This window comes from Papaver somniferum, chromosome 6 (genome assembly GCF_003573695.1).
Source record: "Papaver somniferum cultivar HN1 chromosome 6, ASM357369v1, whole genome shotgun sequence".
NCBI lineage: Eukaryota > Viridiplantae > Streptophyta > Magnoliopsida > Ranunculales > Papaveraceae > Papaver > Papaver somniferum.
In genome coordinates this window covers 130,501,754-130,517,595 of record NC_039363.1, presented here as the reverse complement: position 1 = coordinate 130,517,595, position 15,842 = coordinate 130,501,754, and the positions used below count along the sequence as shown (strand labels likewise).

At 40.2% G+C, this 15,842-nt stretch overlaps 1 protein-coding gene across 1 annotated transcript in view; it reads left to right on the top strand.

The window, feature by feature from the left end:
* LOC113291491 overlaps positions 1 to 9,729 on the top strand; it is a 32,246-nt gene extending 22,517 nt beyond the window's left edge. Inside the window, exons 2-5 of the mRNA XM_026541016.1 lie at positions 7,176 to 7,282; positions 7,380 to 7,865; positions 7,948 to 8,234; positions 8,407 to 9,729. Coding sequence (XP_026396801.1) covers positions 7,176 to 7,282; positions 7,380 to 7,865; positions 7,948 to 8,234; positions 8,407 to 9,729 — 2,203 coding nt within the window. The remainder of the gene's footprint in view (positions 1 to 7,175; positions 7,283 to 7,379; positions 7,866 to 7,947; positions 8,235 to 8,406) is intronic.
* Positions 9,730 to 15,842: the final 6,113 nt, after the last annotated feature.

Sequence of the window (15,842 nt, the reverse complement as noted above, 5' to 3'; positions counted from 1 at the left end):
CCTCATGATGTTCGTGAAAGCATACACCTCACCAACATGCAATACAACCTCCAGCCTTCTGTAAGCAGTTTCGTTGAAGCAACAAGAGGAAAACCACCGAGATACAACATCCTGTGCGTCCAAAATCGCCAACTCTAACTCCAGTATCCCATGAACGACTGACACAATGATAAAACAACATCCAAGATATTCCATATCTGGTTCGATAGCAACAACATCGATGAGAGACGTTTTCAGAATTTCGTCTCCCGTAGAAGAAGTAGTTGTGTTACCAAAGGAGATTGCACCTGGGACTTAAGAGGTACATACAGACTCTCCATGTCAAGAGCTTCATCATATTTAAAGAACCTATTAGTTAAGTCATTCGCATAAAGGAACCTCCTTACTCCTCAAAGACACGATCCAAAGATGATAATGGCAAAGGAGTGCGACTGGGGACTGCTTAGCACTACCCATCTCAAAAATGCTGAATTTAGAGAGATGCAAGCACGCTATCATTATGATTCCTAGATGTCCAAAGATGAGGATATACTCAAGAGAGCAGATGTATTGTCAAAGACCAACGATATTCCTGGACGTCTATGAAACGCAACGCAGACGTAAATACGGCCTCATGAACCTAGCGTGACAACATCTATCAAGTCGAAGGCTCAGTGGATACTCGTGGGCAGGGGACTGTCTCTCTCTTTTCCTTTCCATGAGGAAACATCAAGGAAGCCACCGGATCCATCATTAGCTTCTCCCTCTAATAACGAGACAAGATCTACCACTATATGAAGACTGCCAAGTTCGTGCCCGTAGATATCACACCTCTCCCTGCCAGTCTTTTCTGATCACAGCCGCTGCCAAGAACCGTTGTTGCTCGTTTGTTGATACCATCCCGAGCTTCACCATAGCAACAACCTCTACGGACAGAGGTAATCCGAACTTCTGCATATTTTATTTTCCCATGGAGAAGTAATAGAGCCACGGAGGAAAGATGGCGATATATTTATTATGGTAAACCCACCGACCATACAAGATAGAACCATAAAAATCACGCTTGGGGACTGAGGCTCAGCATGAAGTTCCTCACCGTCAGTCAAGGATTTCTTCAACACAAGAGAGACGGTCAATCAGGAAGCATGTAATTCGCAAGGGGAAATAAAACTGAAGAAGAAGCCGCTTCAACACTCTCTCCAGAAGAAGACGCTTCAACGTTCCCTCCAGTAGAAGCCGCTTCAACGCTCTCTCCAACAGAAGCTGCTTCAACGCTCTCTCCTGAAGAAGCCACTTCAAAGCTCTCTCCTGAAGAAGCCGCTTCAACGCTCTCCAGAAGAAGCCGCTTCGACGCTCTCAAGAAGAAGGCGCTTCAACACTCTCTCAAGAAGAAGCCGCTTCAACGCTCTCCAGAAGAAAGCGTTTCAGCTCTCCCTCCAAAAAAAGGCGCTTCAACTCTCTCCAGAAGAAGGCGTTTCATCTCTCTCTCGAGAGAGAAGAAGAAGGTGCTTCAATGCTCTCCAGAAGAAGCCACTTCAAAGCTCTCTCAAGGATCCGTTTCAACGTTCGCTCCAGAAGCCGCTTCAACGTTCGTCCTAGGAGACGCTTCAACACCTCAGCGAGCCACACAGATCAACCGCATGAGGTCTGCCACATCACCTACTTAGAACTCAGTGACGCCTACCCAAGGCATGCACGAAGCTGTGCATCAACAACTAGATGACAAAGTCAGATTCGGTGCTTCTAGATTTCCAAATTTCCTCTGGGAGGGGTACAGGGGCTGCCAAAAGTTTGGATACAATACAGATCTATCAAGAGCGACTCCCGCCCATTGATCAACAAATGACGAATCCAAAAGATTTCCGCCTTCATCAATTCGTCAACCACCTTACCGGCAAGTGGAAGTACATCTTTCAAGAGAAAATAAGCTCGGGATAATTACACCTGGGGAATGCCAGCACAGTATGCCTTCACGTCCCTCAACCGGTTTATTTCTAATATCAGCATCATCACTGTTGAAGCTATACGAGCCGCAGAAGTTTCTAAGATGGAGATGTACATGTACATCAAAGACTCCAAAAGTACAAGTCAGAGATATTTTCACATATTCATCCACGCCATCGAATCTGAAGTGTAACTGGGGACTGCTCATCGCATCCCATTCCATATAACCATCCAAGATTCAAAAGACGGTTCAAAAGATGTCGCTTGGAACGAAGTCCTTGAAGATATCCCAAAAAGCAGCATGTTTCAGTATTGAGACGGTGATGCAGTACTCAATGACAAAAGCAACATGAATAAGGGCCAAGGGCGCCTTCACTAGAATCCTCTCCAGAAGCTGCTTCGACATCCTCTCCGGAAGCTGCTTCAACATCCTCTCCGGAAGCCTCTTCAACATCCTCTCCGGAAGTTGCTTCAACATCCCCTCGAGCCGCTTCAACACGCTTTCCGGAAGCTACATCAACGTTCTCTTTGGGAGCTACTTCAACATCTTTTTCAGAAATTGCTTCAGCATCCTTTTAAGGATATTCCTCATGATAAGGCTCGTCCACATCAGAGTCGAGGATTACGACATCGTCATGAATGGTTTGAGATCCCAATGAACCATATGCCTAATCTACCTGGGGCCAACCGACATCATGTTAGGGGAACGCTCACCTGGACGCCTCTTGAACGTGACATGTTCCAAGGACAGAACGACCCATCTCTCCTGGTAACATCTAACTTTGTCTCATCAGTTTTATCTTTATTTATCACCATCTAGTGCTTACCCCGCAATAGTGTAACTATTACATGCTAAGCAGGGGACTTAATGTTGATGGTGGATTTTAGTTCAGGACTATAATTGTGAAACCTGTATTTAATGTGCTGTCACCCTGCAAAGGGTAAAGCCGTTTAAGAAGTGATGAGTGCAAAAAACATCTCGCTTTGATTGAAGCAATTCAATATGAATATATACATGAAATTCACTCAGAATGGTGCGTGCAACGGCAATCTCAAATATTCTGTGAAATTCTATGTTTTATTAGCATTACCAATTAATGCATGATTCTCCTAGTATTTTCCGTGCTGTGTTCTCAACCGAACTCTCATCATTGACATGACATGACGATTAAGTGTTCACTCTCAGCATAGTAGCATGAATCTCCCGAAGTGCCAGTATTGGGATCTGCATGAAATACCCACAAAAGCTACATCACTCTATGACAAAGAGAAACTCGTATCGACTTCCTTTTAATTAAAGACAGCTCGATCGAACATGTTTAATTTCCTTAAGAGAAATCTAAACTGCCCATATCAGTCTCAGAAACGATCACGGCCACATAATTTGGCCGTACAATTTAACAAGCCTAGCCAAAACCTGGAAGGAATGGGAAAACATCATGATGACCGTCGGCGGGCCCACTAATGCCCTAACCGATCGTACCTCACTTATACGCCTCCCAGCGTTGTCAAACGCCAACCCTAAGTAGGGTGGTTGCGCTGCTTTGGAAGGAGCTCAAATGAGCATGGACTGTCCAAAATAGTCTTAAAAAGTATCGCAACCGTCCAACTTTACCAGCTTGGTTGGACGGTATAGATTGCTCCAAGAGTGATTAGGGAAATGCTAGCACGCGCACTGGCGGCCTCACTTTCCCATCACTCGAACGGCTTGCCCACGACAAGGCCATAGGGTGATGAATCCATTTCCAGAAACATGGAAGGATTGATGCTTCTAAGCCCTAATATGGGTCGCGGAAGTACACTAGCGTCTTAAATCGATCACGACCATCCAACTTAGCAAGCCTATTTGGATGGCTTAGATCGCATTTTGGACCATCAGGAAGCTTCAAGGGTTGTTTTCGTTAGTTGGTTAACTTCTATTATGTTTATTATATTACATATTGTATCTGTAAACCAAATGACTATTATATATGTATCATTTGAGAGGACTTCTTGTATATATATGTTTCAGAGCGGGTTAGTTATTGGGTTAAGTTTTGTAGCAGATTCCTTAATTGAATGTTTAAGTAAATGATTTAGATTCATAGTGCCTCTTTATTTAGTTAATCACTTGGATTAGTCAGCTGCTAGCTTTAGGGGAGCTACATTAGCCAGCCTATTTGGATGACTTAGATCGCATTTTGGACCATCAGGAAGGTGCACATAAGTTCACCGCCCACCCAATATTATCCCCGTGTGATCGATTTCCCTAAGGGAAGCCAACGGCATGCCAAACCGCTTGGTCAAACTCGCGTGGACGTGGCTATCTCAAAACCCTAATTAGGGTTTACGGTAACATGCTTCTGTCGTAAATTGATCACGACCATCCATCTTCGCCAGCCTAAACGGATGGTGTAGATATAGATTCAAGTGGTCCCAAAGGTGTTAACATGTCCACCATTGGCCCACCTTTACATGTGACCAGTCGGCCTGTGCAAACCAGGGCCAGATGCTTCGAAACACACGCCTAAAAGGTGATAGGTCACACGGCCTTCAAACCCTAATTTGTGCTTTGCGGCAATGTATTTCTATCGTAAATTGATCGTGACCACTCATCTTCGCCGGTCGAATTGAGTGGCATAGATCTAATTTTTGATGAACCAAGAGGTAAAGACATGCACGCCGACAGCCTTCCTCCATGCATGCCCGATCGGCCCGTGTGGATTAACACTCAGTGCTTGGACTCGGTTGGCCAAAGTAGGGACGACATACGGTCCCTAGACCCTAAATTTCATCAAAGGCAATGCACAATATCCATAAATCATCTCGTCCATACAACTTTGCATGCATAGTTGGACGATGTAGATTTATTTCCAGCAAACCTGCAAAGCAGCATGACGACCACCAGCCGCCTCTCTTCCACGGGAAGTGATCGACCAAGTGATGGCTTGTTTACACGGCCCTCAAACGATCATCCAAAGGAAGTCTGGCATGCTGCCATTTTAAGACGCTCAATCCGCGACTTATTCAATCAAGTTTTAAAACAACGATGCTTCATGCATATCAATTGTTTTGAGATGCTTGCTTAAAAGCGATATTTTATGAATATTTATTCCATAAATAAACCTAATAACACCATATGCTATTTTTTGCGGCAGGTCCCACGACTTGACCCACTCACTCGAGACATCAAACATGTCACAAACTGGGGGATACTTACTGAGGTATTGGTCTAGCGATTTACAACGTGCGACGCGCAACGCGCTCATTACGAGAACGTGTCAGGAAATGATGGACGTTTAATAGTGATGAGGGAAGTGGGCAAAGGCATGATCGTGTGACAATCACCATCCCTACACGACCCCACTACTCCATCACTTAACTTCCTCCACTTCCTACGAGATGAAGATTGCGCTCAAATGACTTGTATAAATAGGTTCTTCGACCTATGTCCAACAACATAGAAAACCAAGTTGTTGTTATCAACGTATCCAGAAAACACCCAGAACTGATAGCTTACATTGCGCAAGACAGTTCAACATTCTTATACAAGTCATAAACAACCAACATATTCACAATCTCAACACCTTCTTCGCTTCCTTCACTAAGATCAACCCCATCTCCTTCACTTTGTGACCGAAGCAAGTCTGGAACGGCCATTTCTTGGTTTAGGCCAGAATTGTACAGATTGATCTCTCGAATATAAACTACTCCCGTGCAGTGCATTTGTTTAGAGTTTAGATTCGTTTCTCATCCACACACACACACCCAAATTTACCAAAACCAGCAGAAACAGTTTTCACCCATAAACAGGTTCACAAACCATTTCACTAATGGTCAAAAGTTTAACAGATACTTAAAAACTTATTTTCAAATATGTTTAGCATTTCTATGACTCTCATAAACACCTCTAACACATCATTGATCACTAAGACACTTGTTTATGTTTATCATGATTAAATTCTTAAGTGTTCAATTAACATCAAATTGCTTATATTTCATAAGGCATATTTTCCAAAACGGTCATTATTACACAGTTCTATAACCGGACCACTGTGTATATTCTTCTATGAGATTTCAAGACTATTTCTCATATGCTTACTTGAAACCCTAATTAGAGTTTCATCTAAATTATAAAAGTGTTTCCTTTAATCTCAAGTTATCTTAGCTTGAATTCTAAGAAACCCCCAGTCTTGAAAAACTATAAATACAGATGTTCTTTCAACTGGGAAAATCAATCCCTAATACTTTGTGTCCTAGTTTATAGCTAGAGTCGTTCTCTATTGACCTAGTTCTTATTTTATTAGGTCTATGACTGAAATACTTCGCTTTGGGGATTTGTTAATCCAGGTCCGACTATCTTTTATCTTGATAGTTCGTGTATCCTGATCTTTTTGTTCTGTTATTGAGGTTTTCATAATCTCTTTCAGGAAAGAATGATAGTAATCACAAAGTTCTCTTGTCCCAGATTTTATGATTCCTCAAGATATATATTTGAAAACTATTTTTAGTTGATAAGTTAAAGGTTGTTCTTGAGAGATGGTAAAGAATCCATGCTTCTCATTTAAGTGGGTGTAAGTGTTGCTGATTTGTGAGGTTTGCTAGATTTATCTGTTGCAAACAGATTTCCAAGCCTTGATCTTTGATCTAAAGAGAAATTAAAAATGCTTATCGTTTAGAGGCAGATTGGTATCAGAAGTCTTCACTTAGGTTGAAGAAACTCTTAGGCGATAAAGGACGTCGGCTAAGGGAATCAATTACGTAGATCCTTGCGGGGTTTAAGAGACACATGGAGTATGATTGTAACTGAATCTCTTGGAGGGTAGATTCGTTCTCAACTATATTTCAGTCCGAAGTCTTATAGTAGGATAGTGACTGTAGCGGCTTAATACAGTTTTGTGTTCAAATCTGGACGAGATCCCGAGATTTTTCTGTTATTGAGGTTTCCTCGTTAACAAAATTTCAGGTGTCTTGTGTTTTTCTGTTTTCGAATATACTGTTTATATTTATAATAGGATTTACACAAGTAGTATGAATTTCTTTTTAGTAGATACGTCCATATAATTGTGATCGATTATGAGACTTGTTTCTTATAGAATTCGTATCTTGAAAGATAGATAACAAGTCTATTTCTTGGAAGAATTCTGATTGGATTATTTGGATACTGTTATAGCACTGTGTCATGTTCACAGGGTATTCATTCCACATACCTTGTAATTCTGAGTAACTAGTGAGTGGGTGTAACTAAGTTGAGTTGGGTGTATTAATCCTAGGGGTTCCTTCTCGAGTCTAGCACTGAGTTATGATTCTATTCTAGCCGTTGATGTAACTGTTAAGGATTGGTCTATTAAAGGCCAATCATTCTTCTCTCCTGAATTATGTAATGAAAACCAAATTTGACTTCAATTGAAGTTTAGGATCTGTTCATCATAGAGAAGGTAGCTTGCTACCATTGTTATCCAAAATTCATCTTGTAGTTGTACTAGATACTCTACAATTGGTATCAGACTCCATCCTGGAACCTGTAGCCATGGCCACCAAAGAAAAGCTTCAAGAGATCTCATCAACCATTTCTCAACACACCGATTCAATTACTGAGATTAAATCTGAAATCCAGTCTTTGAGTACTAAGATGAACATTATCATTGGGTTACTTGAGGCTGCACCGAACTCGAATTTACCTCCAGATCCTTCTGCATCTGAGACTCCTCAAACGAATCTGGAAAATTCAATTGCAGGCTTTCAGAAGCTGGTTCACAATCTTTCTCATACTGAATATCGTAAGTTCTCTCGTACTCCTAAAGTAGATTTTCCTCGATTCAATGGTACAAATCCCCGTGGTTGGGCTCTCAAATGTGTAAGATACTTCCAATTCCATAATATTCCTGATAATGAACGTGTTGATATTGCTGCTATTCACTTCGATTCTTCCGTAGATCCGTGGTTTCTAAATTACCAACAGGGTAAAGATTTCATTCCATGGGATACTTTTTGTTGAGGATTTATGTATTCGATTTGAGTATATTTCTCAGGACAATTATGTAGGTAGCTTCAATAAACTTTACCAGACCACCAGTGTTGAGGATTATTATGATCTTTGGGAACATTATAAAAGTTTCATGGTTGCTAACAATCCTTCTTTGCCTGAGAGTTTTTATACCTTGAGTTTCATTAGTGGGTTAAAAGAGGAGATCCGTACTATGGTGCAAATGTTTAAACCTGATAATACTGCAGCAGCTTTTTACTTGGCTAGATTGCAGCAAGATTCTATGCATCACCAACATAAATCTACTAAATCCTTCTCTAAACCATTTTCTCCCTCACCACTTTCTGTTTCCCACCCACCATCTACTATCAAACTTTTTTTTCACTCCATCCTCCACATTTACTAAGCACACTGCATCATCATCATCACCCATTGTGACTCATCCTGCTACACCCACTAAAACATCCCCAAACAACTCTATCCCTCCTGTTAAACGACTCACCCATGCACAAATGCAGGTTAGGAAAGACAAAGGGCTTTGTTATAATTGTGATGAGTTTTACAGACAAGGGCATAGATGTAAAACTCAACAACTGTTTATGTTGATTGCTGATGAGGACCTTGAAGGACATGAATCATTATCAACTGAAGATGTCTCTGAAGACTCTCCTTCAACTCCTGATTCTCCCATCGAGATTTCTTTACATGCCTTGACAGGGAATGTTGCCCCTGATACAATTAGAATTGCTGGTCATCTTAATAAGCACTCTGTCATTATCCTTATTGATACAGGCAACACCCACAGTTTCATTGATGCTAATTTAACTTCAAAGTTGGGTCTACATGTTTCTCCAACTGGACAAATGCTTGTCACAGTTGCTAATGGAGATAGCACTCTTAGTCAAGGTATCTGCCACAACTTACATTGGGATATGCAAGGCCATCAATTCTCTGCACATTTACGAGTTCTTCCTCTTGGCGGTTGTGACATTGTTTTAGGAGATGATTGGTTGCGCCAACTTGGTGATGTTACATTCAACTTCAGTCAATTGAGCATTTCATTTCTACATCAAGGCAGCCATATCACACTTCAGGGTATCACTTTTAAACCTTATCTAAGCATGATTAGTGGTTCTTCAATGAAGAAGTTTATTAAGAGTAATACTCCAGCCCTAATTGGCCAGTTTTTCTCTATTTCTACAACTCCTATACTCCCACCTCCACCTGCAGTTTCTACACTATTAGGGACATTTGTAAATGTTTTTACAGAGCCTACTGGCCTTCCACCCTCTAGATCACTTGACCACAAGATTCCACTCAAACATGGGTCTAACCCCACTTCTCAAAGACCATATAAATGCCCCTTTATACATAAGTCTGTCATGGAGTCATTGGTCTCTGAAATGCTATCTAGTGGAGTGATCCAACCCAGCCATATCCCATTTGCTGCTCCTATTCTCTTAGTCAAGAAGAAGGATTGTACTTGGCGTTTTTGTGTCAATTATCGAAATCTTAATGATATTACGGTCAAGGATAAATTTCTTATTCCTCTTATTGAAGAATTGTTGGATGAGTTGAATGGTTCTGTGGCATTTTCCAAGAGTGATCTTCGTTCTGGGTATTACCAAATCCGGGTTTATGCACCTGACATTCACAAGAATGCTTTCCGCACTCATCAAGGCCATTACGAGTTCAGAGTTATGCCATTTGGGCTTACTAACGCCCCTGCAACCTTTCAAGCACTCATGAATGAGGTGTTTCAGCCATATCTCCGTAAGTTTTTCCTTGTATTTTTCGACGACATCTTAGTATACAGTCCATCCATTACAGCACACATATAACACCTTCAACTTACTTTATCCTTGTTAAGGAAGCATTCTTTATTCGCAAAGATGTCGAAATGTGCCTTTGCTCAGCCACAACTAAAATACCTTGGTCATATCATTACTGCCAATGGTGTTGCTGTTGACCCTGATAAGATTGCTGCAATGGTTAATTGGCCACAACCTCATACACTGAAACAACTCAGAGGATTCTTGGGGCTTACCGGTTACTGCAGAAAATTTATTAAGGATTATGGCAATATCTGCAAGCCACTGACTGATATGCTCAAAAGGACTCTTTTTCTTAGAATGATGCTGCCACTCTTGCCTTCTCCACCATCAAGCAGGCCATGACATCTTCACCAGTTTTGGCCTTACCTGATTTTTCTCAGCCTTTACTCTAGAAACTGATGCATGTTCAAGGAGAGTTGGTATTGTACTTATATAGAATAGCAAACCCATTGCATTCCTCATCAAGCCATTGGGTCCTAAGGCACTGGCATTATCTACCTATGAGAAAGAATTTTTGGCCATTGTTATGGTTGTTCAAAAGTGGAAACACTATTTAAGTAACCAACAGTTTATCATGCATACAGACCATCAAAGTTTGAAGTATTTACTAGATCAGAAATTGTCTACTGCTTTACAACAAAAATGGCTGGTCAAATTGATGGGTTTTGACTATGTTATCAAGTACAAAAAAGGGTTAAATAATAAAGTTGATGATGCATTATCAAGACTACCAACTGGCTCTTCCTCAACATTGTCCTTATCTCAACCACAATGGATTCAAGACATTCATGCCAGCTATGAGTCAGACCCAACATCACAAAAACTTATTACTCAACTCACCGTCACTCCTAACCAGAGCAATTACTCTTATGCACAAGGCCTCTTAAAGTTCAATGGGAGACTATATATTGGCTCAGGTACTGAACTCAGATCTTCTATATTACATTCCTTACATGCCTCTGTTGTAGGAGGCCACTCCGGAATCAATGGTACTTACCACAGGGCTATAACATCCTTCTTTTGGCCAAATATGAAGACTGGTATCATTCAGCTTGTCACCACTTGTGATGTGAGCCAATGCAATAAGGGAGAAAACTCACTTCCAAGTGGTCTACTTCACCCCCTCCCTATACCTGACACGGCATGGCAACACATTTCTCTTGATTTTACAGAAGGGCTCTCAATGTCTTTTAGGAAGAATGTTATCTTAGTGGTTGTGGATAGACTGACTAAGTATAGTCACTTTATTCCTCTTGGCCATACCCTCGCTGCTGTTACGGTTTCTAAAGAGTTCCTTGCACATGTATTTAAGCTCCATGGCCTTCCTAGCTCCATTGTAAGTGACAGACAAAATCTTCATCAGCAATTTTTGGCATGCACTATTCAAGACTTTAGGTACCACCTTGAAACTCAGTTCTGCTTACCATCTACAAATGATGGTCAGACTGTAAGAACCAATGCTTGTGTTGAACAATACTTAAGGTGCATGAAAAGCTCTCACCCTAAACAATGGGTGGCCCTTTTGAAGTTTTACAAAGAATTGGGGAGGTTGCTTATAAGCTGCAACTTCCTGTAGGGTCTAGGATATACCCAGTCTTTCACGTTTCACAGTTGAAGAAGAAAATAAGCTTGCAGTCAACTACTTCACCTCAGTTACCTTTGGTGGACCATGCAGGCCAGTTTGTGATTGAACCTGTAGTTGTTCTAGATACTAAAATTAATGTCAGGGGATCTTCTCAGATTCCCCAAGTTTTAGTACAGTGGTGCAATGCAGACCCAGCTGATTCAACATGGGAGGATGCTGCTCACATCAAAGGTCAATTTCCAGATTTTATCCTTGAGGACAAGGATTTCTAAATGGGAGGGGCAGTGTCATGTTCACAGGGTACTCATTCCACATACCTTGTAGTTCTGAGTAACTAGTGAGTGGGTGTAACTAAGTTGAGTTGGGTGTATTAATCCTAAGGGTTCCTTCTCGAGTCTAGCACTGAGTTATGATTCTATTCTAGCCGTTGATGTAACTGTTAAGGATTGGTATATTAAAGGCCAATCATTCTTCTCTCCTGAATTGTGTAATGAAAACCAAATTTGACTTTAATTGAAGTTTAGGCTCTGTTCATCAGAGAGAAGGTTGCTTGCTACCATTGTTATCCAAAATTCTTCTTGTAGTTGTACTAGATACTCTACACACTGCTCGGTTGAACTCGTATGCGTTGATATCTCAAGCATGTTTGTCAATGTTAGTGATCAAATCTATAAGTCTTGATTTCTAGTCTACTATTGCTAAGTCTCGGACTAGGATAACAAGTGTGGTTGAGCTCAGAACTACATGGCGATCATCATACAAGATGAAGAACTACTCAAGGAACTGGTGGAACTTCATCGACTAAAAGGTATGTGGAGACTTGAACTTATCTATCACTCAAAAGTATATCTACTCTATCTCCTATCTTGAGACAAAATTCGTTTTGCTATATAGACTTTGATTATACACATTTGCTATTTCGAGCCGAGTTTATCTCACTTATCAATTTCTCTAAATATGTGTTGGTAATATTTCGCTTTGGCCAAGTTCATCTTTACCTAATGACAAAAGTCATGTTAAGTTTCAATCACTTGAAAATGGCTTTGACGAAAAATGGTTTGTGAATAACAACTATATAACGTCCTCTAAGAATGTTTCAATGATTGAAATGAGAGTTTAGATTATATAACCATTGTTGGATATAAGCATTGTGTGGTAACACATATATGTATAAGTCCTTATTCCTTGAACCAAAATATGCGTACTTTGTTGATAGGGAAACCGGCACAATAGTCCGCAAACTGTCGGAGGTTCTCTTGTAATACCCCGATATTCGGCAGTGGTTGGCCGAATGGAATATAAGTAATGATTTGTCCTTCCCTAACACCGAGGCCTTTTCAGCACAATTGGCTCCAGAGTTGGCAGAAAACTCTGCAGTTAAGCGTGCTCGGGCGGGAGCAATCCAGGGATGGGTGACCATCCGGGAAGTTACTGCTGGATTACCGCAGCGATGCCCGTTCAAAACCCCACACTGCCGGATAACCGCAGTGGCTAAGTGGGGACAGTATCGGTGGAGGGACGGGTCATTACATCTCTTCCCGGGAAAATCTGCTGGAGTTTGTAAACTTTTACAAACATATTCCGGGTACTTAAGTCCGCGAACTCAGTCCGCGTACTTAGGTTGGTTATTTCTAAAAACGATTATTCGTGAACTTATACTTATATAAACTAAAGAATGCAAGTTTGCAAACCGTGGATATAAAGTTCATGAATCGATTCAAGTGAATCAAATCATTTTTTCTTCGATTGTGTCTTATATACTTCTATAAAATCTAAGCAATTGAACAACTCTCTAACTAGTTCATTTGAGTCATTTGAACTAGTTATGGTGAAGAAGAATATGGTTGATATAAAATTGCTCATATGGCTAACCATTTGGTTAACTTTTGTTGAACCAACAAATGTACATGTTTTTGTACGGTTACAAAAACCTAAAATCGTTAATTTCATTTGTGTGTAAAAAGCTAAGTTTTCGATATAACGGTTGAAAGATATTAGCTTGAATCTAATCAGGTTTTCATCTAACGGTGAATATTAAATGCTTTGTTACTAAGCTAACATTGATTGCAAACCCTGATTTGAAAGACTATATAAGAGAGAACTCTAGCAACTGGGAAACCTAATCCCCACACCTCCTGTGTGATACTAGTTGTATAAGCTAGAGTCGATTCTCCTTTAGCCTTAGGTTTCTTCGAGACCCTGTAGGTTAACGACTTGAAGACTTCATTGGGATTGTGAAGCCGGACCGATACTACTTTCTTATAGTTGTGTGATCTGATCTTGCTAATTCTATCGTGTTGAGTACAATCGTAATGATTGGCTTGATATTAATATCTCCGATAGGCAATATATAAAAGTCATCACAAACATCTTCGTCTCATCGTTTGTGATTCCACAATATCTTTTTTGCCGCGTCGATTAAGACTATTTTGAGGTGATTGATAATTCTAGGTTGTTCTTCGGGAATATAAGTCCGGGTTATCAATTGGTTCTTGTTCACCTTGATTTATCAAAAGACAAAATAGAACTCGTAGGTATTTCTTTGGGAGACAGATTTATCTATTACCATAAACTTTTCTGTGTGATAGAGATTTTTTTTATTAAAGTCTTCGACTTTGGGTCGTAGCAACTCTTAGTTGTGGGTGAGATCAGCTAAGGAAATCAAGTGTGTAGTATCCTGCTGGGATTAGAGCCTAAGGAGCACAGTTGTACCTTGGATCAGTGTGAGATTGATTGGGGTTCAACTACAGTTCAGACCGAAGTTAGCTTGTAGTAGGCTAGTATCTGTAGCGGCTTAATACAGTGTGTCTTCAGTCTGGACTAGGTCCTGGGGTTTTTTTGCATTTGCGATTTCCTCGTTAACAAAACTTCTGGTGTCTGTGTTATTTCTTTTCCGCATTATATTTTGTTATATAATTGAAATATCACAGGTTGTGCGTTTGAATCAATCCATTGGAAATCCGACCTTTGGTTGTTGATTGAAATTGATTGATACTTGAACATTGGTCTTTGTTGTAAAGATCTCAAGCTCGTCAACGCTATTAGACTAGTCAAGAGACGTCTTAACCTCTAATAACTCGTTTGGTGTAACTCGAACGATAATCTTTAAAAATTAATCTAACTACGATTTAGATACGAAACTAGTATCGTTGGATAGGTCTCGAGAAGTTACGCGGAATAGACTACTTGAACGTGTCAATCAGATATCAGATGAAGAAGATATCATCAATTTTGTTTAAAGGGCAAAATGGTTATTTTGCAGTTAACCGACCTGGATGCCCTTAACGTTTGGATGGGTGCCTTTATCGTGGGTCGTTGGACTTATCAACAAAACGTGTCGAGAGAAGACTTTGACTTTCTCTTTTCTTCTTCTTTCCTCTTTTTCTCTGTTTCTCCTCTTTTTCTTCTCTGTTCTTCTTGTGCGATCATTTTGAGAATAAAAGACTAGGAATTTGAAGATTGATTGAATAGGAGTAAGATCCAGGAAGGGTTGCTGGTGGTGAAGATTGTCAGGTAATATAATTAGGCTCAAATGAAAAGGGGGTTTCAGAGAAAGGAATTAGGGTTTCGTAGAGTTGTTGATGATTTGATCTTGAAACTGTTAAAGTAAAGATGGGTATGAAGAATATGCCCTGAAGAAGAAGATTGATTATTAAGTTAATTTGAGGGTTTGGTTACAAAGAAGATCTTAATTAGATAAATCAGTGAATCTAGGGTTTGGGGGAAATTCAGAAGAAGAATTAGAAGATGAAATTGAGGTTTTTAAGGGAAGGATCAGAGATGGGTTTGAATGATATGAAGAGTAGAACTATGTTTTGAACTCGAATTGGAAATAGAGATAATTGTGAATGAACTAGGAATTATTGAGAATCTGTGAAGTTGATGGGTTGAGGATGCTGAGAGAACTGGGGGTTCGATTCAGGTAATCTTTATTTCCCTAGTTGTAGTTTCATGATCTTTGAAAGGTTGTTGTGTTGTTATCTGTGGATTTAGGTATTCTCTGTGATGGTTAATGAAGTTTGGGATAAGTTATATATGAGTATATATGATTGAGGGAGATATATGTGTCAGTATTGTGGTAGGAATTATGGTTGAACCCAATTGAGTTGGTAAAGGAGAAGCTGAGATTGTGCAACTGTCAATGATGATACTGATGTTGTTGAGAATTATAGTTGTGTAAATAAATATGAAATTGATATTGGTAGTATTGAGTTTTGATTGAGGAACCAGTTGAGCTGCAGATGCAGGAGGGTTTAGAGTTGTATGTGTTCGCCAAAGAAATAGATTCTGGTGGTGAATTTTGGCTGACAGATTGGTGAATGGTAAGGCTTTGAAGTTGTGTTGATTGTTTTGAATGTGTTGTATGAAGTTTGGACTAGGTAGATGTTGTGTAAAGGTGTAGGTGGACTGAGATGGATATGCGTAGTTGTGTAAGAAGATGTAACTGGTGGTGAATGCGGATAATTGTGATACAGTTTCTGGTGCAAGCAGTGTGTGCTAGTTATGGAATTGAATATTTGCAGTCGTGATTAGT